Here is a 23,619-nt window from a genome sequence, read left to right on the forward strand (position 1 = left end):
AAATGTTGGCATTTCATCTCTTACTCTCACTAAATATCTAGACAACTGAAGTTTGAGAGACAAACCAAGGTGTCAACAATACTGAGCCAAGTATTTTAACATTAACAGCTGCCTTTGAGGTGACAGAAATTTAATTCATATTACCAAGACAGATTAGGACCTGTGTTTGTACAGAGATGTCAGCTTAATAACATACTTCAAAACCGGACAAGTAATAGACAGGCGTCCCCAGAAAAGCCTTCGCAGAAAGGCGAACAGCTGCTGATCTGAACACCACCATAACAGCAGATATGGTCAGATTTTGACGTTACGTCAAATTTTTACGTTACCATAGCGCGGATTTGAGCACGTTTTTATGTCTTTCACACTTAAAACCAAAGCAGTCAGTTTATAGAGATGACATAGTTGTATGTTTTAGCTGAAATTAATGATCAACAGCTAGTATCTGAACCCAAACACATAACAATCGCTGAACCCTGACAAGCCTTAACTGCTAACGTGTTTCCTTTCTAGCAATACGTTACTTCACAACTAGGGTAACACGTATGAATATAATCAAAAGCCGATATATATGCTGTGCTGTGTCCATGGATAAATCCTACCTGTACGGAACTGCTGAGAGAATTCACGTGTACACTTCTTTCCATGAAGTTTTATAATTCCTGAAGTCGCGCGAGATTAGAATACAAACTGAGATTGAACGGGATTGGAACGAACCACATATAAAAAAAAACATTTTCTGTCATCGTCCTAAAATGTAGGTTTATTTTAAGGATCTAATTATTTTCACATATAGTTTTTTGTATCTGCTCAGTGTATCAAGTTAAATTTACTTTGTATAAAAGGGTTTACAAACGTTTAATTTAACACACTAATACTATTTGGTTCCGCCCTCCCCGCCCGTGGAGCCTTCCAGAAGTAGCCGGCAGACTCGTGCGGCTTGCAGCTCAGCCACCCTCCAGATTTACATCATTAAAACGTATATTTCTCCAATTTAAAGTCTTGTTGCGTGAGCTAATCCAAATCCAAAATGTCCAGTTTGGGGACATTGGCTTTCGATGAGTATGGGAGGCCTTTCATCATCATTAAAGACCAGGACAAGAAGACACGGTTAACAGGCATTGATGCATTGAAGGTACAATGGGTTAGCAGTACATTGTAACTGCGGCATGTACGCTAACGGTTTGTTTAATTTGTTAATTACACGAGTTTAGGACGTAAAGTTGGTACGATGAGAGTTTGCACATATGTCTGTTAGTTTTACAAATACATTTGACAGGTAGGCTATACTGCTCATGTAAGAACATCGGGATAGTGTTTTTCATTTGATTAGCTAGTCAAGCTAACACAGAGGCCCATGTGCTCTCCAAGGCGTAAGACCGGTGGGTGTTGCTACATGGGGTTGTGCCCAAAATGGTCATCGGTGATGCACCTCACTTCCATTTTCAAGTTGCAAATGGCAACGTCTAAAGACAAAGAGTTGTATCCAGCTTAAAGAGTGTGCTGACATGTTCGTGTTTGTGTTTTGCAGTCTCATATTATGGCGGCCAAGGCAGTCGCTTCCACACTTAGAACATCTCTGGGACCAAATGGTAAGCAGTAAACGCAGTCCTGTTGTATTATCTTCTGATTTAATAGACACGATTAACTTAAGGTAGAAGTGCTTGGATGTGTAGTTGAATAAAAAAATATATTATTTTATTTACCTCATCAATATACAGTTGGAATATAAATTTTAACAGCTGTGGCTTCTCTCGAACCCCCCTCTTTTATTTTATTTTTTTAACCTAGGTCTTGACAAGATGATGGTTGACAGGGATGGAGAGGTAACTGTCACCAACGATGGCGCCACTATTCTCAGCATGATGGATGTGGACCACCAGATTGCCAAGCTCATGGTGGAGCTGTCCAAGTCTCAAGATGATGAGATTGGTGATGGAACTACTGGAGTTGTTGGTACGTTATTTGCCGACCCTGTCCGATAGATCTGTAGCTAGTCCCTGCATAATAGTGGTTAGTTACTTTTCTGCCCTTGATTGATTGATTCTGTTGATGATAAGTGGCACGTCCTTAATTTTATATTCAGCTTTAATTGTATCCTATTTCAGATGTACTTGTTCGCCGGTTTAATTGTTTTTTTTTTTGTCTTTTCCGTCCTCAGTGCTCGCTGGAGCACTGCTTGAGCAGGCCGAGCAGCTTCTAGATCGTGGGATCCACCCCATCAGGATCTCCGACGGTTATGACCAGGCTGCACGCTATGCCATCGAGCAGCTGGACAAAATTGCTGAAACCTTCCCCTATGATCCCAACAACACAGAACCACTCATTCAGACTGCCATGACAACACTGGGATCCAAAGTGTAAGTTGGAACATCTTTGTATATATATATTTAATTGTGGCAATCCTACAAAGTAGGTTTATTTATTTTCAGTTTCTTCCTATTGCAATGTGCCCTTTTGACTTGTTACTTTGTATTGGAAACAAAGTCAGACCAACTAAAATTTAAAATTCTGTTGTGTTGTAGTATCAACCGGTGCCACAGGCAGATGGCAGAGATTGCAGTGAATGCCATCCTCACTGTGGCTGACATGGAAAGAAAGGATGTAGACTTTGAGCTCATCAAGATGGAGGGCAAGGTGGGGGGAAAGCTGGAGGACACACAGCTCATCAAGGGAGTGGTAGTTGACAAGGAGTTCAGCCACCCTCAGATGCCCAAGGTATGATTAAAGGAGAGTCCTCAGAGCACACCATTGGCTCCCTCTTCGGTGATTCAAACACACACGTGATGAGAAGGATTAAAACAGTTGACAGTTCATGGGGGTCAAAATAAAGTTAAAGCTAATATCCAGTCGCAAAGTTAAACTGTTTTAGTAATTAAGGAAATTGTTTTAGTCTGTTAAAGGCATTCGTTAGAAGTGACTAATGACTATGTGTAGGTGATGCATAGAAATGGAAGCCAGACAAAAAAATGTACAAGTTGTTGCTCAAATGTGACAAAGGACACTGCTGTGTGCTTGTTGGTGCTGCCGTGTCACAGAAGTATGTCTTTGTAACTGTACAGTAACCGAGCTAACAGCTGCTCTTTTCTGCCCTCCAGGTTCTGAAAGATGTTAAAATTGCGATCCTCACCTGCCCGTTTGAGCCCCCTAAACCTAAGACCAAGCATAAGTTGGATGTGACCTCCGTGGAGGACTACAAAGCCCTCCAGAAGTATGAAAAAGAAAAATTTGAAGAAATGATCCAACAGGTTAGTAACCAAATAACCAATTAGATACCCAAGTTTCATTAACAGTTAACTGTTTTCTGAATGATCGTAGATGTGCCGATTATATGTTGGTGTGTTTTGATTTTTAGGTCAAAAGCAATGGAGCTAATTTGGCCATCTGTCAGTGGGGCTTTGACGATGAGGCAAACCACCTTCTGTTGCAAACTGAGCTGCCTGCTGTGCGCTGGGTCGGAGGGCCTGAGATTGAGGTGAGAGCAGTTCACCGTGTCAAAGAGCTCATTTGTTTAAGACCATTTTAAATGGACTTCTTTGTGCTCACTGATTTCATGTTTGTGGTTTCTGCGCAGCTGATAGCGATAGCCACAGGAGGCCGCATCGTGCCGAGGTTCTGTGAGCTGACACCAGAGAAGCTGGGCACAGCTGGCCTGGTGAAGGAGATTTCCTTCGGCACGACAAAGGATCGCATGTTGGTTATCCAAGAGTGCAAAAATACCAGAGCTGTAACCATTTTCATCCGTGGAGGCAACAAAATGGTCAGCACATATGAGACCTAATCTCTCTTAAATTCCACGTTTATGTGGCGCACGTCAGTTTAATTCACCCTTTATATCTTTGGAATAGATCATTGAGGAGGCCAAGCGTGCTCTTCATGATGCTCTGTGTGTAATCCGGAATTTGGTTCGAGACAACCGCGTTGTGTATGGAGGCGGAGCTTCAGAGATTGCATGTGCTCTGGCCGTAAACCAGGCTGCTGATAAGGTGAGACATTTGATTCACATTCAGTTCGATGCGCTGTTTTTCCGTCAGCATCAGAATAGTTATGATGTTCACATCAACTGCTTTTATCCTATTAATTCTGCCCATTTTCTCCTTCAGTGTCCATCATTGGAACAGTATGCCATGAGGTCATTTGCTGATGCTCTAGAGGTAATTCCAATGGCTTTGGCTGAGAACAGTGGGCTGAACCCCATCCAGACTATGACTGAGATCAGAGCCAAACAAGTCAAAGAAAACAACCCCTTCCTTGGCATTGACTGTTTGCACAACAACACCAATGGTAAGCAGCCATCAATACCCTGCAGTGGTGTCTAATGTACCAACATGAACTCATTTCAGCTAAACATTAATGATTCATAGGTGATGTATTAAGAGGCTTTTTCTTTGTCTTGTACAGACATGAAGCAGCAACATGTGATTGAGACCCTGATCGGCAAGAAGCAGCAGATCCTACTGGCTACTCAAGTAGTCCGAATGATCCTGAAGATAGACGACATCCGAAACCCAGGAGAGAGCGAGGACTGAAGCCCCCGTGCTGTGAAAAGAAATGGCTCGGATGTGCTCTTCAATCTTTGTCTGAGCTGTTGTTGAGGTTTTTGGCACTTCCCAGAGCTGCGCGTCCAAACCGCACTGCATATTGCTATTTATCGTTTAATACAAAATGCCCCAGCTGTTGTAGTATCAAAGTTGCCAATAAAATGTTGGTCTGTCAAAATTTCTACACTCAAATTAAATTCTACCGTGGTTAACTGCCTAAATTGACTTAAAATCGTTATAATCATCGTAATGGGTAAACTGTATCAGTGTTTGACTTGTTGCCTGAACATTGAAACTACAGGAAGATACAATTGCTGACAAGAGGTTGATGGCCAGCCAATGTTTTTCACTATCTGTTTTATTGAACAGCTTCTCTTGATGCTTACCTTTACAGATATGAGAAAAAAAAAAAGCTTTGCGCCAAAACTTGTCTCACAGCAGCCGGTGCGATTGATTTCGTTCATGACATTCCACACCCTCAGTGTGAAGTCATCGTGTCTACTGCCTGCTGTTATTTAGCATTATTGGTCTTGGATTAATTAAATAATGAACTGCAGTCACAGTCTGCACTTGGCAAAATTAAAATACAAAATGTAATTTCCATTTCATAGACATTCAAGGCACATTTCATCATATAAATTAGAGTTATACAGACTTTTGAAAATGGAACATTTGGTGATGATAATTATAAGCACCACTCCTTAACTGATGGGACCTCCACAATTCTGTTATATGGTCCACAACTTTTGACTTATGATTTAAGGCACTATTTTTTGTCCTCTGTTATAACTTGTATCAGACTTGGACTTTGAGAACTGCTTCTTAAACATCTTTTTACATGTACTTATTGAGCCAGTTCAGCATGTCTGTTCTGGCCTCCTGGATGTAGACTTTGTCGGCAGGATTGATGTCCTCTCTCTTGCGGTGGACAAAGCCATGAGTCTGACCAGGAAATATTTTCACCTTGTAGTCCACGGTGCATTTCTCCTTCAGCTTTGCCTCCAGGGCGCTAACCTAAAGAGCGAAAAAGCATTATTTTCAGATTATGTGCTGAAATACCATCTACCAAACCTGCAGTATCGGTAAAATCAACAAAAACGTCATACTAACCTGGTCAAGAGGGATAACGTAATCGTTCTCTGCAAAGATGAACAGTGTCGGGCTCTTCAGCGTGAATCTGTCCTCCTTTTCACGGACTATTCCTGCACATTACCACATGGAAAACATACCAAAAGGCAAATTCAAAGAATTTATAGTGCATGTTCTGCTGCTGGAATGGCATACCGTAAACTGACACTCCAGCTTTAATCTCCGGATACTGCAAGGCCAGGTAATGTGTGGCAACCCCTCCCCAGCAAAAGCCCACCACTCCAATGCGTTCGGCCCCACACTGCTCCTTCAGGAACCTCAGCACTGCATCCACCTCCCTGAGAAGGAAATGTTTGTGACACATCTCTATCCACACATCTCTCCAGATATTTCAGGCAGAAGGAAGGTTGCATGGACGAACACATTCCAGCCTTCAGCTGCCAAATCTCCTGAAGTGATAGTGTACTTACTTGTTTATATTTGTCGGATTTTTGTCTTCAAGCCACTCCTGAAATTTGGACCAGTCATGTGCTGGATTCCACGGTTCCTTACCGACGAAGAAGTCCGGACAAACAGCACTGCTCAGAGCAAAAATATAGTATGAGAAAGTTAACCGAAAGCCACGAGTCCAAACAAATACAAGATTCATAATCCCAATCTACTTAATAACGATTCCAGATCATGTACTGGACTTTACTCACACGTATCCATTAGCAGCCAGCATGTCAGCCATGTATCTGGTGTTGGGAAGCTGCCACCCAAAAATGTCCTGAATGACGATAATGGCCTTGTCAGATGTTGAGGAGGGTTTCACTACATATGCTTTGATGTGCTCTATTTGGACCTCCTGGCCAAGTCCTCCATACTCAATCCGATCACCAATATCACAAGGGCATGGCTTGCCTTCATTTGCCATCTACTGACACACACAAACAGACAAAAAAATGAGAGTCAGGTGTGAAAAGGGGAGTGTTGCCAACCAACGTTCAGGGAAGGATTCCACATCCATGACATGGTGTTAATTAAAACTGCTAAAAGATGAGAGGACGCCAAATTATAAATAAATATATATACTTATAAAGTAGATACATTTGTGTCTGTGTTCTTTTAAAGAAAATTGGTAGACTGGAAATTAAAAAGCGAAAGAAAGATAAATCTAGCTACTCAAATTCAATTCTAAGGGGTTGAGAAGTTCACGTCTTGCGCAATACAGTGACGAAGCGTTTTTCGAAAAACTAAGTTTTTGTGGTCAAACCCTTGTTGCCTAAAAGTATTCTCTTCAATATCTTGAAGATTTGCATGGATCAGACACTTACCGCGGGTTCCTGTTTTTTTCAGCCACTGTAAATCGACTTTTGCAGGGCTCGAATACAGTCAGACGACTGGGTCACGTGACAAAGCTCAAGCGGCGATATTCCTGCCAAAACTTTCAAAGTAAAAGTACTGGAAATGGTAGCTTTTGCAGTTATCCTGGCCCTGTTAATATTAGCTGTTATTAGGGAACGTGGTGGATACGTCACGCCGTGTTGTATGCCGGGACTCTAGCGCCATCTTGTGAGGTCTCCCATTAACCTCAGTTTAAGACAATAATAGTCTGGTTGGATTTTGGTTTGATTGGCTAAAAAACGGCCAAAATCGAGGGGAGAAGAGAGGATATGGAGAACAATAAAAAAAAAAGGGAGAGAACTTTGAATCTGAATCGCACCACTGAATGCAAGATCTGCTCACTAACAAGCCAGTATTGTGCCGAAATCAGATAACTCCTAAAAAGGAAACTAATTATATTTCTACTAAATAGGTTCACAGATGTGTTCATTCTATGAAGTCATGTGTAGGGAATTTTACTAAGTGGATTGATACTAATTTAAGTGGCTAAATACAATCGTAATCAACATTTGGTTATGGGGGATTAGGAATAGATTGAGATATGATTTTAGAGGCTAAACCTACAGTCTGAGCATAGAAACACTATCCTAAGATTAGAATTCAGGGTCTGTGCCTACACTAGACACTGTGTTGCTTAAACTTCTCATTTTCTGTACTGTAGTCAAATTTTCAAATTGATTCATTTAAAGAGAAAAGTCATAAGTAACCAGCTTCTTATGGAATACCAACTATGCCATATTTAGCCTCAAAATTCACACGATTCAAACAGAAGTGATTTTTGGCACAGTTGGTGTTCCACAGTTTCTGATTGGATTATAATTATGTCATGCAATGACAATAAAGGCATTCAATTAAATAATCGTAGACATTCTGTGAGTTTAACCTAAAATTAAATGTTTGTCGAGGTACGCAGGGATTGTTCTGCTACTGCTTTTTGAACACATTCAAATGAAAACTTCACCATTGTATTCATAACAAGAAGTTATGTAATATATGGAGAGCATACATCCATACATTTTTTTTCCCACAAAATACATCTACCTGGCAAATCAACTTCTTTAACCTTCTTCTATCTTTGTACTGTAATTGTTATTTTGTCACCGGAGGTGCACAGAACTAACATGACAGAATGACACTTAAATGACAATTTAAAAGAGGTCGATCAACCTCATATCTTTTATTTACTTTGTGAAAATGCTGTTAAAACGTTAATTAACCATTTACGTGCACTCCATAGCTTCCAAATTTTTCTATACCAGTGTTAGCTATATATTAAGGTTAAGAAAGAAACAAATTCACATATTTATCAGAGATTATGATCAGTCTCCAAGGAATATACATGTTGTTGCACAAGTATTAACTTGTTTGTTGCAATGTCATTTATGTCTTCTACAAATTTCAGTCATATTCGTTATAGTTTATTAGATCTTGAACAATGATCGTTAATCCACATATCACATTTAATTCTGACAATATATCTCTATGAAGGTGCTTAGTCTATTCAAAAGGCACCGCTGGGATTCGAACCCAGGATCTCCTGTTTACTAGACAGGCGCTTTAACCAACTAAGCCACGGCGCCACTGGATTCCGGCGATGATACCACAGAAATTAATCTTATTAACCTGAAGTTGTGATTCATTTTGAGAGTTATTGGTTTAGTTCGACTAATTAACTGTCAGTTAAGCGTTACCCAAATAGCCGTGTTGAAGTGTCATCCTGTATATGGCTGTGACACGTGTGACTGAAATATTTTCTTAAACCGTCTTTGAAAAACCTTGCTCAAACTTACTCCAGTGTCAATACGTGAAATTGAATTGTGTTCAAACACCTTCGATCATCTGATAACAAAATATCAACTTGATCCTCACAATCACATGATTGCTGTTGAATAAGTTTTCGCTGTCGTAAAAAATCTAGCGCTGTGGTGAAGTAAAGCTGCTGTGACAAGATCTGGTAGTCGTATTTTCTTGCGCATGCGCAAAGTCAGTTTAGCAGCTAGCCATTTGTCATCCAGGTTCAAACTGTCGTTTTAGCAAAACATAGAATGTCACGGTCTTACTGGTGCAGTGTTTTACATTGAAATTATATCGTAAAGTAGACATACTGGTATATCAGGGAACTCAAGCTGCACGTAAAAGGACACAGCAAAGCAAACGTTTTGCTGTTAATCTGTGGAGAAACCATTTTATGACTGCCAATGCACCCGACCCATAAGGATACAGTCGTCTCACTAGCTTAATCTAGCTAGCCAAACGATATCGCCTGTTTCGTGGATGGGTTCATTGTACAAGGTCCTCCGAGAAGAAAGAGTTTGTGGTGCTTAACCAGTAACATGGACACTGCCGAAGAAGGTAAGCCATTGCTTTTCCATTGCTCGTTAACAAAAATTAGCTTCGCAAAGACAACGTGAACCAAGCTTGCCGTTGAGTTGGCCTGCTGATGGTTAACTTAACTGATTAGCATTGCCTGTCAGTGTCGTGTGAGGTTAATTCAGAAGACGATGGTTAAACGTTTTAACGCAAACGAGCACAATACAGTGACCGACTAACTGTATTATAACTGTTATGAAAGCGTAGAAAGAACCAGAAGTTGCTGGTGATGTCATCACTTTCCTGTTCTATGTCAATTAACTTAGTGGAGTAAAGTAAATTAGTACATTTACTCATTAAAAACACACACATTGCAGCTTAAGGTCTTAATACTATTTCTGTTTGGTCTTCATTCATAATTCACTTCTTTAAATTTCTTAGGGAAAATGTATTGTATGCTCCTTGAGTTTCATTTCACAGCTGTTGCGGCTGAATGCTGTTCAGAGAAACAAGCACTGCAAAGTGTAAAAAATCCTTTATAGTTCAACGCATCTATAAAGAATAAATCAGCCTGATTTGCTTCCAATATTTAACAAAATGCAACGTGGGATCGGGTCTGATTTAAGGTGCCTGCATTGAACTATCCAAGCCACTCGTGGTTTGATTTCAGCAATTGTTAAACTTGTCCAACATGTCAGCGAAAAATCAACTGTTAGCTGACAACCGCAAACATTTTAATTGAACTAGTGCTTACTTGTAGTGGATTTTTTTTTTTTTCCTTTTTTGTGTTGATATTCTCTTTCACGAATGGTGTCTGAGTGTTTCATCTATACTAGGCCCGCAATCATTGTGAAATTTTATTGGACAAGTATTAAGATTTTGTTGTCTTATTTTGTTGATTTCTATGTAGTAAATCCAGCTTTAAGAACCCTTAATGAATAACAGCAGTCGTTTAAAAGGGTGAAAAATCTTAAGGTATTTATCTCTTGTAAATGGAGGAAAACAAGGCAGAATTATGACATTTCTGTTCATTTCACTCAACACAGGTGATCTCTCTCAAATAGTTGGGGTTACACAATTAACTTGTAGTTAATTTTGACAAGCCTATCTACCAATGCCTTTTAGTTATTAAACATTGTTTTTTTTCTTGCTACTCATTCAAATTTCTGTGTGCTGCCTGTCTGAGTAATTTAATACATGTGTCGTTATATCGCTCCTCGACTCTAAATGTGTCCTTGTAGTAAGACCACATACTCTGAGTTTATCTGCACGTCTGTTTTGCTCACTTCTGATCGTGTGTTACAACCAGTCACATGCTGCTTGTTTCTTTGTGCGATCAGCGGATATTTGTCGGGTGTGCCGCTCCGAGGGGACCCCGGACAAACCCCTGTATCACCCCTGTGTCTGCACTGGCAGCATCAAGTTCATTCACCAGGAATGGTAAGTGTGTCGAGATGGTTCTTCTCTTGGGGCTGGCATTATTGTGCCCTTGCAAAGTAAGATTATCCTTAAACACCCTCGGCAAAATATTCAACTTTTATTCTGAACATGGAGCTCAATGCAAGTTGCATTAGCAACCCAAAACAATAGTATGCAATACACTTAAGGTCAAGAGTTTAAAGAAATCTGGATTTGAGTTCACAAGTGTTTTGATGAAAAGATTTATCTATCAAAGTTAGCCAGATTATTACAGTTGAGTACAAATACTCTCACTTACTTTCTCACTTACTGAGAAACTCACTTACTGTTTTGTTATGAAATCAGATAACTTTAAACATGGGTCATGGACTGTGATAATTTCTATAGCGATGGCTGGACAGCTAAAGTAACATAAGCATCAGGAGAAGGTTATCACTTAGTCTTCCAGATTACTGGCCTTGGGTGTTAGATTTGCCTCGTGAAAACAAAACCAGTGCTGGCAAGTAATCTGGAGGTGGTTTTGTGTTCTCGTCGGTCTGGTGTGTAGTGTGAGTGTCACCGGTTCCAAGAGTGTCGGGTGGATGTAAATCCCTCAGGCAGAATCACAGGCTAGGCCCTGATTGTTCTGTGGTAATTGAAATCTACACACTTATGTGTGGATAGTATACTTCCACAGGATGCACGTACCAGGCAGCTGGCCTAAGATTCTTACAAGGGGAAAAGAATTGAAGAAAAAGTTCTGTGTAATTCTGACAGGCTTGATTAATGCCATCATGTTGGAATCAGCTGGTGCAACAGCTTCATTTCTTACTCGCTTGTTAAGCACGTGAGCATGGGCACGTTGTTCAGGAAATGTTGAATAATGCAAACACACATGAGCTCTAATCACACACCCAGACAGCTAATATATTTTGAGTTTGTCTTTTTTTTTTTTTTAAATGTACACTTGCGGGGCGAGTGTGTTGAGCAGTGAAAATATACAAATATTCATCTTTTTTTTTTAATGAAAGTCAATTAGTAGATTTCACCGTTTAAATGTCACTTTGCAGTTTGGTCCAATGGTTGAAGCACAGCCGGAAGGAGTACTGTGAACTATGCAAACATAGATTTGCTTTCACACCAAGTAAGTCCATCTGCTAAAATCTTTTTTCAGCCTTATGTTTCTCAGTTAAGCAGTGGAAATTGGACAGGATGATTAATTTTGTCTTTGTTCTGTCTGCATGTGCCTTTACATTTATTGGTTGGATCTTCTCTTGTTGACACGCACCTTTGATTAATTGATATACATTCCAGTGTCGTAAGCATAAAATTACCACTCTGCGAAGATTTGAATTACTTCACTCTCTTCGTCTTTCCACTTCAGTCTACTCCCCAGATATGCCCTCACGTCTGCCCATTCAGGACATCTGTGCTGGCCTGCTGACCAGTGTGGGCACAGCCATCCGCTACTGGTTTCATTACACACTCGTTGCCTTCGCATGGCTTGGAGTGGTTCCCCTCACTGCATGTGAGTAGTTTGCACAAACATGAATGCACAAATGTTATTTGTCCGTTGAACTGGTGAATCAAAACAATATAAAATCTTATTTTTGATTTAGTGGATCAACTTGTTAGATATATTTTATTATACAGTATGTTGATGCTTATGTTTTCCCCCCATCCACCCAGTATGATTAGAAGTAAATTAAAAGTAAAGCAGATTGATGAACTTTTCCTCCTTCTGTAGCACACTGTACAGTGATTAAGTGAAAATGGCAGAAGCTTTACACATTAGCACATGTGCATGGTTTAACATGATCAAGAGAATTACTGCTCCAGTAGCGTTACATAACAAGCAATGCTTTGTGTATGCCACGAAATGTAAATCCCTCTCAATGTAAAACGTAGGCTAGAACTGTTTAATGCTTACGTATTATGTAAATTGGCACGTTGGGGTGTTTTGTAAACCTGTAATTACACAATTTATTTCATATGTTTTCGATGACACAAATTTATTGAGATGGTTGGTCTGTCACAGGTCGCATCTACAAGTGTCTTTTTACTGGCTCTGTGAGCTCTCTTTTGACGCTGCCACTGGACATGCTCTCTACGTAAGTAAGAACAGTATTCACCAGCATGAAAGCGATACGATTGGCTCGGTTACTTATGTTATGTTTCAATGTGTTTCTGCAGAGAGAACCTCCTTGCAGACTGTCTACAAGGTTGCTTCGTTGTTACCTGCACCCTGTGTGCATTCATCAGTCTCGTGTGGCTCAGAGAACAGATAGTCCATGGCGGTGCCCCTCAGTGGTTAGAGCAGCACCAGCCGCCACCCCCCAACCCGGCCGGACAAGCCAACGAGGTATACGGTTTGGCTCATCACAGAAATGAATGAATGAATGGATGACCTCAGTTTACAAACGCAAACTGCGTTGAAGTTTATCAGAAATTGGTGTAAATGGTGAAGATCTGCAGATATTGCATTGCACTGCTCAAGCAAATGTTTTAAAAAAAAAACACACAGTAGGGATCTGGTTCTTTGTCACAGGATCATTAGAATATTTAAGGTATGCACATTTGATTTGTATTATTCTGTGCATTCACATGCCATATACTTAAATAACCCATAATTGTACAACGCGTTGTACTGCTATTAAAGGTGTGCCTCGTGTTCCTTCACAGGCACAAGCTGCGGGTCAGGGAGCAGCTGATGAGCCCCCCGCAGCCCAGCCGGCCCCTGCTGATCCTCCGGCCCAGAATGAGGCAGAACCCGAGCCTCCAGATGTTCCCCCAGACCAGGCTGATGACCCAGAATTAGAAGAGGAGGGAGCAGCGGCTGAAGATGCAGACCCCAACAATGGAGCACAAGGTTGGAATATGACTTCTAACATTTTAACATTTGGGTACATTTAGTTCTGTACAACTGGTATTACAGCAGACATTTTCCACAATGGTATAACAATGTGTCAAAATGTTGCCAGTGTCACTCAGTTCACATTTGTCTTGTTTTGCTGCAAATACGATTAATGGTCAGATTCTGGTAACATTGTTATTGTATTAGACATTATGACTGTGGGTTTTCACTACACATCAATGAATCGGTGCATTTCAGGGCCAACAAATTTGAATTGATGATAATACCAACTGTCTACCTCAAAAGCTGAAGGATTAGCCAGAAGAAAAATGAAATAAATCTCATAAGTATTTGTACAAACAGATGAAACGTCCGGTCTATGTTTTGTTCTACGACCAGTCTGACAAGCATAGAAATGCAGTTTAAATTCAAGCTATTTATTTTTCTGTTTTTCAACCCGTTGATGAGACCAGTGTAGTAATCTTCTTCACTGCATTTCACATTTCTCTGTTGCTGCAGATGACATGAATTGGAATGCATTGGAGTGGGACAGAGCAGCAGAGGAGCTCACCTGGGAAAGGGTAACCGTGCATAACATTACATAACAACTCGTGTCCAAACACCACCAACACATTGTACACGATCTATAGCTCTTTAATGTGCACATTGAAATAAGAAATGTTTTAATTTCCCATTAGATGCTTGGCTTGGATGGTTCGCTGGTATTTTTGGTAAGTCCTAAAATCTGTAATTTTCTCTCTCCAATGCTTTCGCTCTCCAATGTCACTTCTTATGGCTTAGGAGCCGTAAGAATTGCAGGTCTTAACACTTGATGACTTGAGTAAAGTCTGTCGTCTTTGTCCTATAGGAGCATGTGTTTTGGGTGGTGTCTCTGAACACACTCTTCATCCTGGTCTTTGGTAAGTAGACTGAACAGTACACTCCATGTGATTCTTGTTCTTTTTGTCACACCTAAGACACAGATTCAGAACTGTCCTTGTTGTTTTCTGTGTGTGTCTTTCAGCATTTTGTCCCTACCACATTGGGCACTTTTCTGTTGTCGGCCTTGGCTTTGAGGAATATGTAAGACATCGCTTTAACCACTTCTCCTTTAAAATGCTTTCCTTGAATTATACTTTTGGTTCACTGAATACAATTTTGTGCTTTACCGTAGGTTCAAGCATCCCACTTTGAGGGCCTAATCACAACCATCGTGGGCTATATACTGCTGGCCATGACGCTCATCCTGTGTCATGTATCCTTCTGCCTAACTAGATAAACAGCCCATGAATTCCTCTAATGCTAATCTGAATCTCTACAGAATCTGAGTTTGAAACATGCGGATCGTGTTCCTGTTGGAATATAAATAGCTGCATCTTGGAGTAATTGTATGGCAGATTACAACCTGTGCATGCAGCATTCATCCTTAATGTCTATCTAAAGGGACTGGCTGCTCTGGTCAGGTTCCAACGTTCCCGGCGCCTCCTAGGAGTCTGCTACATTGTTGTCAAGGTAACCTCTCTAAATGCATTTCTGTTTTCTTGTTGCTCTTGTAGACGGTGACCTTGGTGGAAATATTCACCACTTTTTTCTTCCTACACATAGTGTTGAATTTGACATTTATCGACGATTTTTATTGACAATTCTAAAAAAATAGGCTTTTTTTTTTAATTACTGACACAAAGTTTGCAGATTTCTGATGCCATTGTTCATTTAATAATGCCCTGCATTAATAGAACATGCTTACGGGCAGACCTTTCATACTTTCACAGGGTAATCAGACTCTTTGAAATGTGTCATGCTTGCAGTGACGGGGGTGCTGAGATTTTAATTTTTTAATTTTCAGCGTGTTCTGTAAACTTTTTACTGGAAAAAAAACCCAAACCTTTGCTTCTATCCCAGGTGTCTTTGCTGGTTGTTGTGGAGATTGGAGTTTTTCCACTGATCTGCGGCTGGTGGCTCGACATCTGCTCTTTAGTAAGACATTCTTGCTCTTATTCTTATTATTTTATGATTTCGTGTCCTATCATTTTAAGCCTCAGCTCCCAACACTAGTTTGTGTTTTCTCTTAAACTTTTTAAGTAGTTTGGTCGAGGAGTTTAAATTGGATTCAAATGATGTGAGCATGAAGGTTATTAGATTTCTTTTATTTATTGTCCTTGGTGTGTCTCTTGATAGAGAAATTTATTATGGTGCCAAATACTTTATTCAGGTAGTATATATATGTTTTTCAACCTATTTGAAATGCTTCTTGCAGCTACAGTGACTGGACATTCTTGACATTTCAGAGCATACTTGGAATAGTTGTTTTTATCCACTCCATCAGAACGAGCATGGTTGTTTATTGTCTGGAGAGCTTGTCACAGTAATTGAAGTGGAATTTAGCATGGTTATCCAGCACAAAAACAAACGCGGATACAGTAGCTCACACAGTTTACACATTCATTACCACAAAGAAAGACAGAGAACAGACTGGTTTGCAGGACTGGAAAGAGAGAGAGTACCATGGTACTGTGGTGTGTGTGACTCTTTGTCTCTAATTCTCTCCTGTTTTTAGGTGATTTGGGTGGGTTAACGCTTAGCAGCGCAGTAGCTGGAGTAGAGTCTGTCTTCTCCAGCGACAACATGGAATTTCTATATTTCTCCAAATCAGTCAAAGCATTTGACATGTATTCCTGGACCTTTGCTAGGTCTATTCAGCTGTGAACAGACTCTTGACCGGTCTTAAATTAGACTTGTGTGTAATAGACTGCGTGGTGTGGTGGTGCTTTTAAGAATGACTAACCTGTATAGTTTTTTTCTAAAGTAAAAAGCTAGAAATGCTCCTTCATTAGGGATGGCTTAGAAAGCTTACATGGCTGACGTACTGCAGAGAAAGAAGCATCAGGTGTCATATGTTTTGCTCTTACTGTGGCCCGACATTTGCAGGAAAAACCGATCTGCTGACCCTGTGGAAAACGTAAGGCATGAAAAAGCACAAAAGCATGAACTACGCCGGGACAAATATGCTGATGGGAGCGCAGCGTGTCCGTCAGCAGCCTTTTGAACTCGGGAATCTAATCTGTTTGCTGTAAAGGATGCATTTAAAACGATTCAATACAGTCTGCCAGAGTCACTATGACTTATTACACAAATCCAGACAACATTTGCAAAGTGAATTCATCAACAGAAACACATCTTATCACAGATAAGATCATCTTCCAAAGAGGCCTTTAACAGAAATACTAACATGCTGTAATTAACTTACATGCTAAAGAAAATAGACAACTGACTGACTGTGCATTCATTGACTAAATTAAAAGAACGAGAAAACATCTTTGACCCAGAGCTGAAGTTGATTGAATTTATTGTCCGATTTTTTTAATTTATTATTTATTTATTTATTTTTAATAATACTGTCTTCTCGCCTGCAGGAAATGTTTGATGCCTCACTGAAAGACAGAGAGTTGAGCTTCAAATCGGCACCCGGTACTACCATGTTCCTGCACTGGCTTGTGGGAATGGTGTATGTCTTCTACTTTGCGTCTTTTATTCTCCTTCTGAGAGAGGTAAGGCGTGAAGTAACACGGACTCCATCTTTTTTTTAGGGAATCATTGTGCCTCAGGTTAATTTAGCTTATGATTCAACATAACTTGATAAACGGCTTACATGCTGTGTCTCCATCAGGTGCTGAGACCTGGAGTGCTGTGGTTTCTGAGAAACCTCAACGATCCGGATTTTAACCCAGTGCAGGAGATGATTCATTTGCCCATCTACAGACACCTGCGGCGGTTCATCCTGTCTGTGGTTGTCTTTGGCTCCATTGTGCTGCTCATGCTGTGGCTGCCGATCAGGCTGATAAAAGTGCTGCTGCCCACTTTCCTCCCATACAACGTCATGCTCTACAGGTAACCATCAAACATGGGAAAAAAACGATGGGTCACCTCTCAACTAAATGTGTGAAACATCTGCTGTGTCTCTGGAATGATTGAAAAAGCCACTTCCTTTTCAGCGAGATCTCCATAAAATCGTTTAAGGACAGTTACAAAAACAGCAGGCTGTCAGTATCGTCAACAAAGGTGTTTTACTACATGGATAGGGCTGAACGATTGATTGCATTTGTGATAAAATCGCAATGTGAAAAAATTATTTTGGTTTTAAAACAGAGGATGCTGCACAGCGCCAGGTATTGTGTAAAATGTCTTGCTGCTGTTACTACCTCGTGAGGCAACCTGACAAACTTGTTTCAACATTTAAAAAAAACACCATAAAGCCTTATATGATAACTGCTGGCTCAAATGGCGACTAGCAGCGCATCACATGATCAACACAGCTCCCGACAGGGTGACTCCATATGAAACTTCGTCAAAACGGCACAGAGAAATCACTCGAGCAATAATAAGTTTTGACATGATGCCCATCACCAAGCTTGGGTTTACAGCCTTAATTAATGCACTGGATAAGCGGTACAGCATGCCATCCCGGACATGTTTTAGCCAGGTTGCTATACCTGAGCTGCATAAACAATGCAAGCAGAGAGTGACTGCAGAGCTGACAGCAGCTGTTGCCACCACGTCCGACATGTGGTCAAGTCGCACAGCGGAGCCCTATCAGAGTCTAACGTGCATTTTATTGATGAAGATTTACACCTAAAAAGTCGCTGCCTACAAACGAGCTATTTCCCAGGCGACCACACAAGGGAAAACATTTCAGCCAAGGCTCTGAAGTCTCACTCAGCGAGCGTGACAGTCACGCTTTTCGGTCTTTGTCACGCACTCCCGCCACACATTCTTAGGCTGAACATTTCTCTGGCGCGCCGCTGTCGCTATGGAAAAGGCAGGAAACAAGTACGTCTCCCATGAGTCTGAGCAGAGCAGCTATTAATAACAGCAACACTGATAATGATATTATTAATGAAAGACCTGCGACTCGTTTGTTTATTCTACATAAGATTGCCTACTATAACAGAAAGATATAATCCCTATATTTGAAAAAAAAACCTCTTATTACATCACAATCGCAATATTTGTTAAAAGAATTGCAATTAGATTATTTTTCCATATCGTTCAGCCCTAGACGAGGATTGCTGTGACTTATCCATTTAATCGTATTTTTACCCTCTTCCCTTCTTTCCCCTCAGTGACGCCCCTGTCAGTGAGCTGTCTTTGGAGCTGTTATTACTCCAGGTTGTGCTTCCTGCTCTATTGGAGCAGGGACACACTCGCCAGTGGCTGAAAGGCCTGGTCAGAGCCTGGACTGTCAGCGCTGGTTATTTACTGTAAGTCAAGCCTGAGTCATTTCTTTTTACAGATTTGTTTCTATGGCTACCTGTGCATGTCTCACCACTTCTCTTTGTCTGCAGAGACCTCCACTCTTACCTCCTCGGTGAGCAGGAAGATAATGACGCCAACCAGCCTGTGAACAACAACAACAACAACAACCCTCCGCATGGTCATCATAACAACAATAACAACCCCGCCCCTGCTGTTGGGGAGGGGCTGCATGCAGCCCACCAGGCCATCCTGCAGCAAGGGGGACCTGTGGGTTTCCAGCCCTACCACCGACCCCTCCGCTTCCCTTTCAGGGTGAGGCAATCTCATGCCGTTAAACGATATCGGGACAGATTGTGGAATCCAGAATACACGAGATGTATTTGGGAAAACAAGACTCTGTGTTCAAAGATGGTGCCTCATTCATTTGTGTAAAAGATGCTCTCTGTGCACATTTGGCAAAAGAAATCTTTCCATGGGCCTACACAAACTTGTGCATTCAAGGACCCAAAGAGAGCCAGTTGAAAGCATGTGTGCTCTTGACTTCCACTGGCTTATCTGACTGAGTATCCTCCCACACACATAAATAAATGTATATAATATATTTATCCTTTATTTATCCTGTTTACAACCACTCTGTTTCCAAAGAGTTGCAGACACAGGGGCTTTTGCAGAGGTGCATTCCTGTTTTATCTTTTCAAGTTTTAGACCCCATTCTCTCCGCATCTATTACAACAGTCTATGAAATGCCTTCACGTTACAGTGCAGCAGGAGATGGAGTTTAGTTTTGCGGTGTGTCGTATATGAGACCTTTTTTTTTTTTTTTTTTTTAAAAAAACATGTTCTCTTTTCCCCAGATTGTGTTGCTGATTGCTTTCATGTGCATCACTCTGCTCGTGGCCAGTCTGGTGTGCTTAACCCTACCAGGTGAGGTGTGATGCATGCACTTAAACAAACTCATTTTCTACTCTCTTGACCCACTCCCAAACCTAAGTTAAAAGATGTGTGTTTGTACGAAGCAGGGTGTTTTCTCTGATCTATTTTAAGTAAGGATAGTCATTTTTCTCCTCCACAACCGTTATGAAGTTGGCACAATGAGGACGTTTGTTTTGCCGCCTCTCTTTCAGTGTTCACCGGCCGCTGGCTGATGTCCTTCTGGACTGGAAATTCCAAAATCCATGAGCTGTACACAGCAGCGTGTGGCCTGTATGTCTGCTGGCTTTCTATCCGTGGAATCACGGTTCTGCTAGCCTGGATGCCACAGGGACGCACCGTTATCGTGCGCAAAGTCCAGGAATGGTCCCTCATGGTCAGTATTAGTGAGCATCGGTGTTAAGTGTTAAATAGTTTCCTTTTCCAGCCATTTGACTGTTTTGAAGCTACACCTTAGTACAGAGTTTAGTTGCTTATCACAATCTCATTATCTGAAATCCAAATCCAGATTTGGAGCTATTATCAACCTTTCCAGCGATTGCAGATTTTCACCTCATGAAGGAGAGGCCACCCATGCTTTTATTAATTGTATATCCTCACTTGTTTTGGTAGATCCTGAAGACCCTTGTTGTGGCTCTGCTGGTTGCTGGTGTCATTCCGCTGCTGCTGGGACTCCTGTTTGAACTGGTCATCGTGGCCCCGCTCAGGGTACCTCTGGACCAAACACCCCTCTTTTATCCCTGGCAGGTATGATTATGCCCGTACGTCAGCTTTTAACCGGCAGGATTTCGTGAAGGTACTGTGAAGCATTAAGGAGTTCTTTCATTTCTGTTCACCGGCAGGACTGGGCTCTTGGAGTGCTGCATGCCAAAATCATTGCTGCCATCACTCTCATGGGCCCTCAGTGGTGGCTGAAGACTGTCATTGAGCAGGTAAATTTTTTATCAATGTTTGACACACAGTCCTCTCCCTTTTGACCAAGTTTCTATTGGGAATTCACTGCCGACATTTTAACACTACCATACTCTGGGCAAGGCTTGATAAGAATTTCTCGTATATATATTTCTATGAATGGATTTTAGAACAATAATTCAAGACGAATAGTTTTTTTTTTTTTTTTATGCTTACAGCTTCAAAAGAGGCAGAGATTTCCTAAAAAGAGATAAGTGACGTTATACTTCTCCTAGGTTTATGCTAATGGAATCCGAAACATTGATCTCCAGTTCATAATCCGAAGGCTGGCAGCTCCTGTCATCTCAGTCCTGCTGCTGTCCCTGTGTGTACCGTATGTGATCGCTGCTGGAGTGGTCCCTGCTGTTGGTCAGTATCTGAATGAACTTTTCGTAAGGTTTAGAGTGCTCATTACAGTGGCTAAAGAAAGAGAATAAAGTTCCCCTAAACCATTTGCTGAAAACGCTCAGTTTGCATCTGATTCATCCTGTTAGTAACTATTTTCAGTCAAGTTATTAACAGGATTCACAACATTGTTGCAGTCAATTATTCTTAAAGTGAAATGTTACAGGATAGAAGCGAGTAAAGTTCTAAATCTGTTTTACAGGAGTGACCCCAGAGATGGAAATTCTAATGCAGAGAAGGATCTACCCGTTCCTGTTGATGGTGGTGTCGCTCATCGGCATCCTTTCTTTTCAGATCAGACAGTTTAAACGCCTCTATGAACACATCAAGAACGACAAGTATGTACCGCTTAGCATATGCAGTGGATCAGTTTTTGTTTTAAAACATCAAGCTTGTATCTATCAAAGTTATCTTCTTAACTTTAAACTTGTGTTTCAGTGTATGTAGTTATGTTCTGAGTGTAAAACTGTCATTACAACAGAAATGAAGTATTGATTCGTGTTGATTTCTGTTCATGCAGGTACTTGGTTGGCCAGAGGCTCGTCAACTATGAGCGGAAATCTGGCAGAGCAACTTCAGTCCCACCTTCCAACCCAGTTGCAGAGTAAACCTTTGTGCGTCACCTTGCCACCTTTTTTGCTCCAGTTACCCTGTCTATACCCTCCACCTCCATTACCCTGTCCTTTGATTTTTCAGCTCAGTCCTCAGATCCTTTTGAATCTTCAGTGGATCTTGTTGGATTTGATGGATGATGTTCGATTTCCTTTCAGACCCATCGAAGATGGGGTTGGAAAATGTATTATAGTCCTGATGATGGGACTGCAGAGTAATATCTCAAACAAACGGTGTAGGCAGGTCTGATTTGAAGCCCAACATCTGTATTGTCATTCATGCCTTGCTTTGTAAAGTGCTGCCTGATAATTGTACATGTGTAAATACTTTGAACACAGACTTTGTCTCATGAAAAAGGACAGTTGTGTAATAATGCAATGACCATTGTACATCTTAAGTGTATGTATAATTTATTAAATCAAAATTACAGTTTATCTTTTATGTTGTACTGTTTTTAACACAGCATGGATGGTTCAACTGGTAAGTTTTAATGATACGGTAAAGTGTCCAGCTCAGAATCAGATCATCTAATTGGTACCTTATAGCAATCATGTAAATATATCATTGTTTATTCAGACTTGAATTTCCATGATGATCAATTGGTACAAAGCCATTTTGGATGACGTCATTCAAATACTTAAGTGATTTTTTTTTTACAAACAAAAGCTTTGGAGTCATATGAGGCATACTGGAAGTAAGATCAGTATAGAACGGGGGGTGGAGTGATTGTATCGTCCTTTGGTACAAGTGGAGATGAAAGTACAATTCCAAATTTCTCTGCGAGAACAACAGGGATTTCTTCATCTGCTAGATCCTTAGTTGTGCTTTCCAACAAGCCTCCTGTTCCTTCCGACGGAAACGTGGTGGTTGTCAACCTGCGGCCCATGTAAGTGAGCCTTCCGTCCGGTTTTAAAACTGTGCAGAGGGACTTGCAGAAGAAAATGGAAGAGGGAGAACTCTGGTGGTACTGGCACATCTCAGTGAAGTCCCCCAGACACCGAGGTTCAAGAGTGAACTTGTAGATCTCAGTCCAGTCGCCATCTTCACCTCTGTTTTCCTCCTTTTGCCACTCCAGAAAGTGCATCCTCATGTCCTTTCTAAGGCGATAAACTCTGTGGCCCAGCTCCTGGAGGCTGCTGGTGTCCAGCGAGAGGGGGACGCTGAACCCCGGCACACCGAACCCGACGTCGCACAGCCACCGCTGTCCCTCGAGATTCACCATTAAGATCAAATGGTCAAATGGAGGCCCGTAGCGACCTGTTATAGAATTCTTCACCTGGCCCGAGAGTATGGTGACCTGGAAGCCTAGTTTGGTCAGCAACCAGGAGAAAATAGAGTTATTCTCAAAGCAAAAGCCACCTCGGCGCTGGTTTACAATCTTGTCGTACAGAATGGGGAGGTCAATCTGGGCACGTCCGCCGCTGTGCACGGTGAGGTTTTCAAACGGCACCGTCAGCAGGTGACAGCTGTGAACCGAGCGCAGCAGCTCCAGGCTGGGCTCCGCTGTGGACCCCGCAAATCCAATCCGCAGTAAATACCTCTCCACATCCATGTCCACGGACGACATTTTCGCCGCTCGCCGTAGACGCGCGCCACGTCACTTTCGCTTTTCTTTTAAACTTTTGTCCCAAAAAGGCACATTCAAGCGAGGCCAATAATACCCGGTCAGTGGACAGTTTAAGTGTAAAGCCTGCTGTACAGTGCCACGTAGAAGGGTTCAAACTTCAACGTACATCTTCCTGGAGACAGTCATAAAACACGTGACAACGTTTGGCACTAATGTTTTTTTAATTTAAACTCGCATCACATGACTGTAAGGAACACACACTGTTATACACTGACACCAACGGGGCATTTTTTTGGAGCACGTACTCAAAGTGAAACAGACGG

At 41.4% G+C, this 23,619-nt stretch overlaps 4 protein-coding genes and 1 non-coding gene across 7 annotated transcripts; 2 read left to right on the forward strand and 3 right to left on the reverse strand.

The window, feature by feature from the left end:
* Positions 1 to 901: 901 nt before the first annotated feature.
* Positions 902 to 4,719, forward strand: cct5 (chaperonin containing TCP1, subunit 5 (epsilon)). Its single transcript, XM_072378023.1, has 11 exons — positions 902 to 1,135; positions 1,532 to 1,592; positions 1,792 to 1,956; positions 2,162 to 2,360; positions 2,526 to 2,718; positions 3,099 to 3,248; positions 3,356 to 3,475; positions 3,575 to 3,760; positions 3,849 to 3,986; positions 4,104 to 4,284; positions 4,402 to 4,719. Exons 1-11 carry the CDS (start codon positions 1,031 to 1,033, stop codon positions 4,527 to 4,529), a joined length of 1,626 nt encoding a protein of 541 aa, XP_072234124.1. The 5' UTR covers positions 902 to 1,030; the 3' UTR covers positions 4,530 to 4,719.
* A 545-nt stretch (positions 4,720 to 5,264) lies between these two features.
* On the reverse strand, positions 5,265 to 7,076 carry cmbl (carboxymethylenebutenolidase homolog (Pseudomonas)). Of its 2 annotated transcripts, none has more exons than XM_072378024.1 (6): positions 6,947 to 7,076; positions 6,332 to 6,546; positions 6,101 to 6,208; positions 5,826 to 5,968; positions 5,652 to 5,743; positions 5,265 to 5,555 (listed from the first exon to the last, which is right to left on the reverse strand). In XM_072378024.1, exons 2-6 carry the CDS (start codon positions 6,544 to 6,546, stop codon positions 5,376 to 5,378), a joined length of 738 nt encoding a protein of 245 aa, XP_072234125.1. In that variant the 5' UTR covers positions 6,947 to 7,076; the 3' UTR covers positions 5,265 to 5,375. The 2 variants fall into 2 exon arrangements, with proteins under 2 accessions (XP_072234125.1, XP_072234126.1); XM_072378025.1 differs by having other exon boundaries at positions 6,332 to 6,549.
* A 1,446-nt stretch (positions 7,077 to 8,522) lies between these two features.
* Positions 8,523 to 8,596, reverse strand: trnat-agu (transfer RNA threonine (anticodon AGU)). Its single transcript has one exon. It is a non-coding gene; the product is annotated as a tRNA-Thr (tRNA).
* Positions 8,597 to 9,000: 404 nt separating this feature from the next.
* On the forward strand, positions 9,001 to 22,163 carry LOC140284884 (E3 ubiquitin-protein ligase MARCHF6-like). 2 transcript variants are annotated; one of them, XM_072378892.1, is made up of 25 exons: positions 9,001 to 9,368; positions 10,667 to 10,766; positions 11,795 to 11,868; positions 12,109 to 12,252; positions 12,763 to 12,835; positions 12,918 to 13,086; positions 13,407 to 13,593; positions 14,098 to 14,159; positions 14,277 to 14,309; positions 14,447 to 14,498; positions 14,603 to 14,661; positions 14,753 to 14,833; positions 15,022 to 15,090; positions 15,481 to 15,555; positions 16,992 to 17,126; positions 17,246 to 17,466; positions 18,699 to 18,836; positions 18,921 to 19,143; positions 19,686 to 19,755; positions 19,956 to 20,137; positions 20,374 to 20,508; positions 20,604 to 20,693; positions 20,949 to 21,081; positions 21,320 to 21,455; positions 21,638 to 22,163. In XM_072378892.1, exons 1-25 carry the CDS (start codon positions 9,350 to 9,352, stop codon positions 21,723 to 21,725), a joined length of 2,748 nt encoding a protein of 915 aa, XP_072234993.1. In that variant the 5' UTR covers positions 9,001 to 9,349; the 3' UTR covers positions 21,726 to 22,163. The 2 variants fall into 2 exon arrangements, with proteins under 2 accessions (XP_072234993.1, XP_072234994.1); XM_072378893.1 differs by having other exon boundaries at positions 20,985 to 21,081.
* On the reverse strand, positions 21,819 to 23,456 carry LOC140284886 (arylamine N-acetyltransferase, pineal gland isozyme NAT-10-like). Its single transcript, XM_072378896.1, has one exon. It carries the CDS (start codon positions 23,294 to 23,296, stop codon positions 22,430 to 22,432), a length of 867 nt encoding a protein of 288 aa, XP_072234997.1. The 5' UTR covers positions 23,297 to 23,456; the 3' UTR covers positions 21,819 to 22,429.
* Between the last annotated feature and the right edge of the window lie 163 nt (positions 23,457 to 23,619).

This window comes from Leuresthes tenuis, unplaced genomic scaffold (assembly GCF_036924035.1).
Source record: "Leuresthes tenuis unplaced genomic scaffold, fLeuTen1.0.hap1 SCAF_24, whole genome shotgun sequence".
Taxonomy (NCBI): Eukaryota; Metazoa; Chordata; class Actinopteri; order Atheriniformes; family Atherinopsidae; genus Leuresthes; species Leuresthes tenuis.

Coding starts and splice junctions, on each gene's coding strand:
- cct5 (XM_072378023.1), top strand. CDS start 1,031: ATGTCCAGTTTGGGGACATTGGCTTTCGATGAGTATGGGAGGCCTTTC. Junction 3,476..3,574: donor TCGGAGGGCCTGAGATTGAG/GTGAGAGCAGTT, acceptor GTTTCTGCGCAG/CTGATAGCGATAGCCACAGG. Junction 3,987..4,103: donor TAAACCAGGCTGCTGATAAG/GTGAGACATTTG, acceptor TTTCTCCTTCAG/TGTCCATCATTGGAACAGTA.
- cmbl (XM_072378024.1), bottom strand. CDS start 6,546: ATGGCAAATGAAGGCAAGCCATGCCCTTGTGATATTGGTGATCGGATT. Junction 5,969..6,100: donor AATCCGACAAATATAAACAA/GTAAGTACACTA, acceptor TTTCCTTCTCAG/GGAGGTGGATGCAGTGCTGA. Junction 5,556..5,651: donor ACGTTATCCCTCTTGACCAG/GTTAGTATGACG, acceptor TTCGCTCTTTAG/GTTAGCGCCCTGGAGGCAAA.
- LOC140284884 (XM_072378892.1), top strand. Junction 12,253..12,762: donor AGTGGTTCCCCTCACTGCAT/GTGAGTAGTTTG, acceptor GGTCTGTCACAG/GTCGCATCTACAAGTGTCTT. Junction 19,756..19,955: donor GGTGTGCTTAACCCTACCAG/GTGAGGTGTGAT, acceptor CCTCTCTTTCAG/TGTTCACCGGCCGCTGGCTG.
- LOC140284886 (XM_072378896.1), bottom strand. CDS start 23,296: ATGTCGTCCGTGGACATGGATGTGGAGAGGTATTTACTGCGGATTGGA.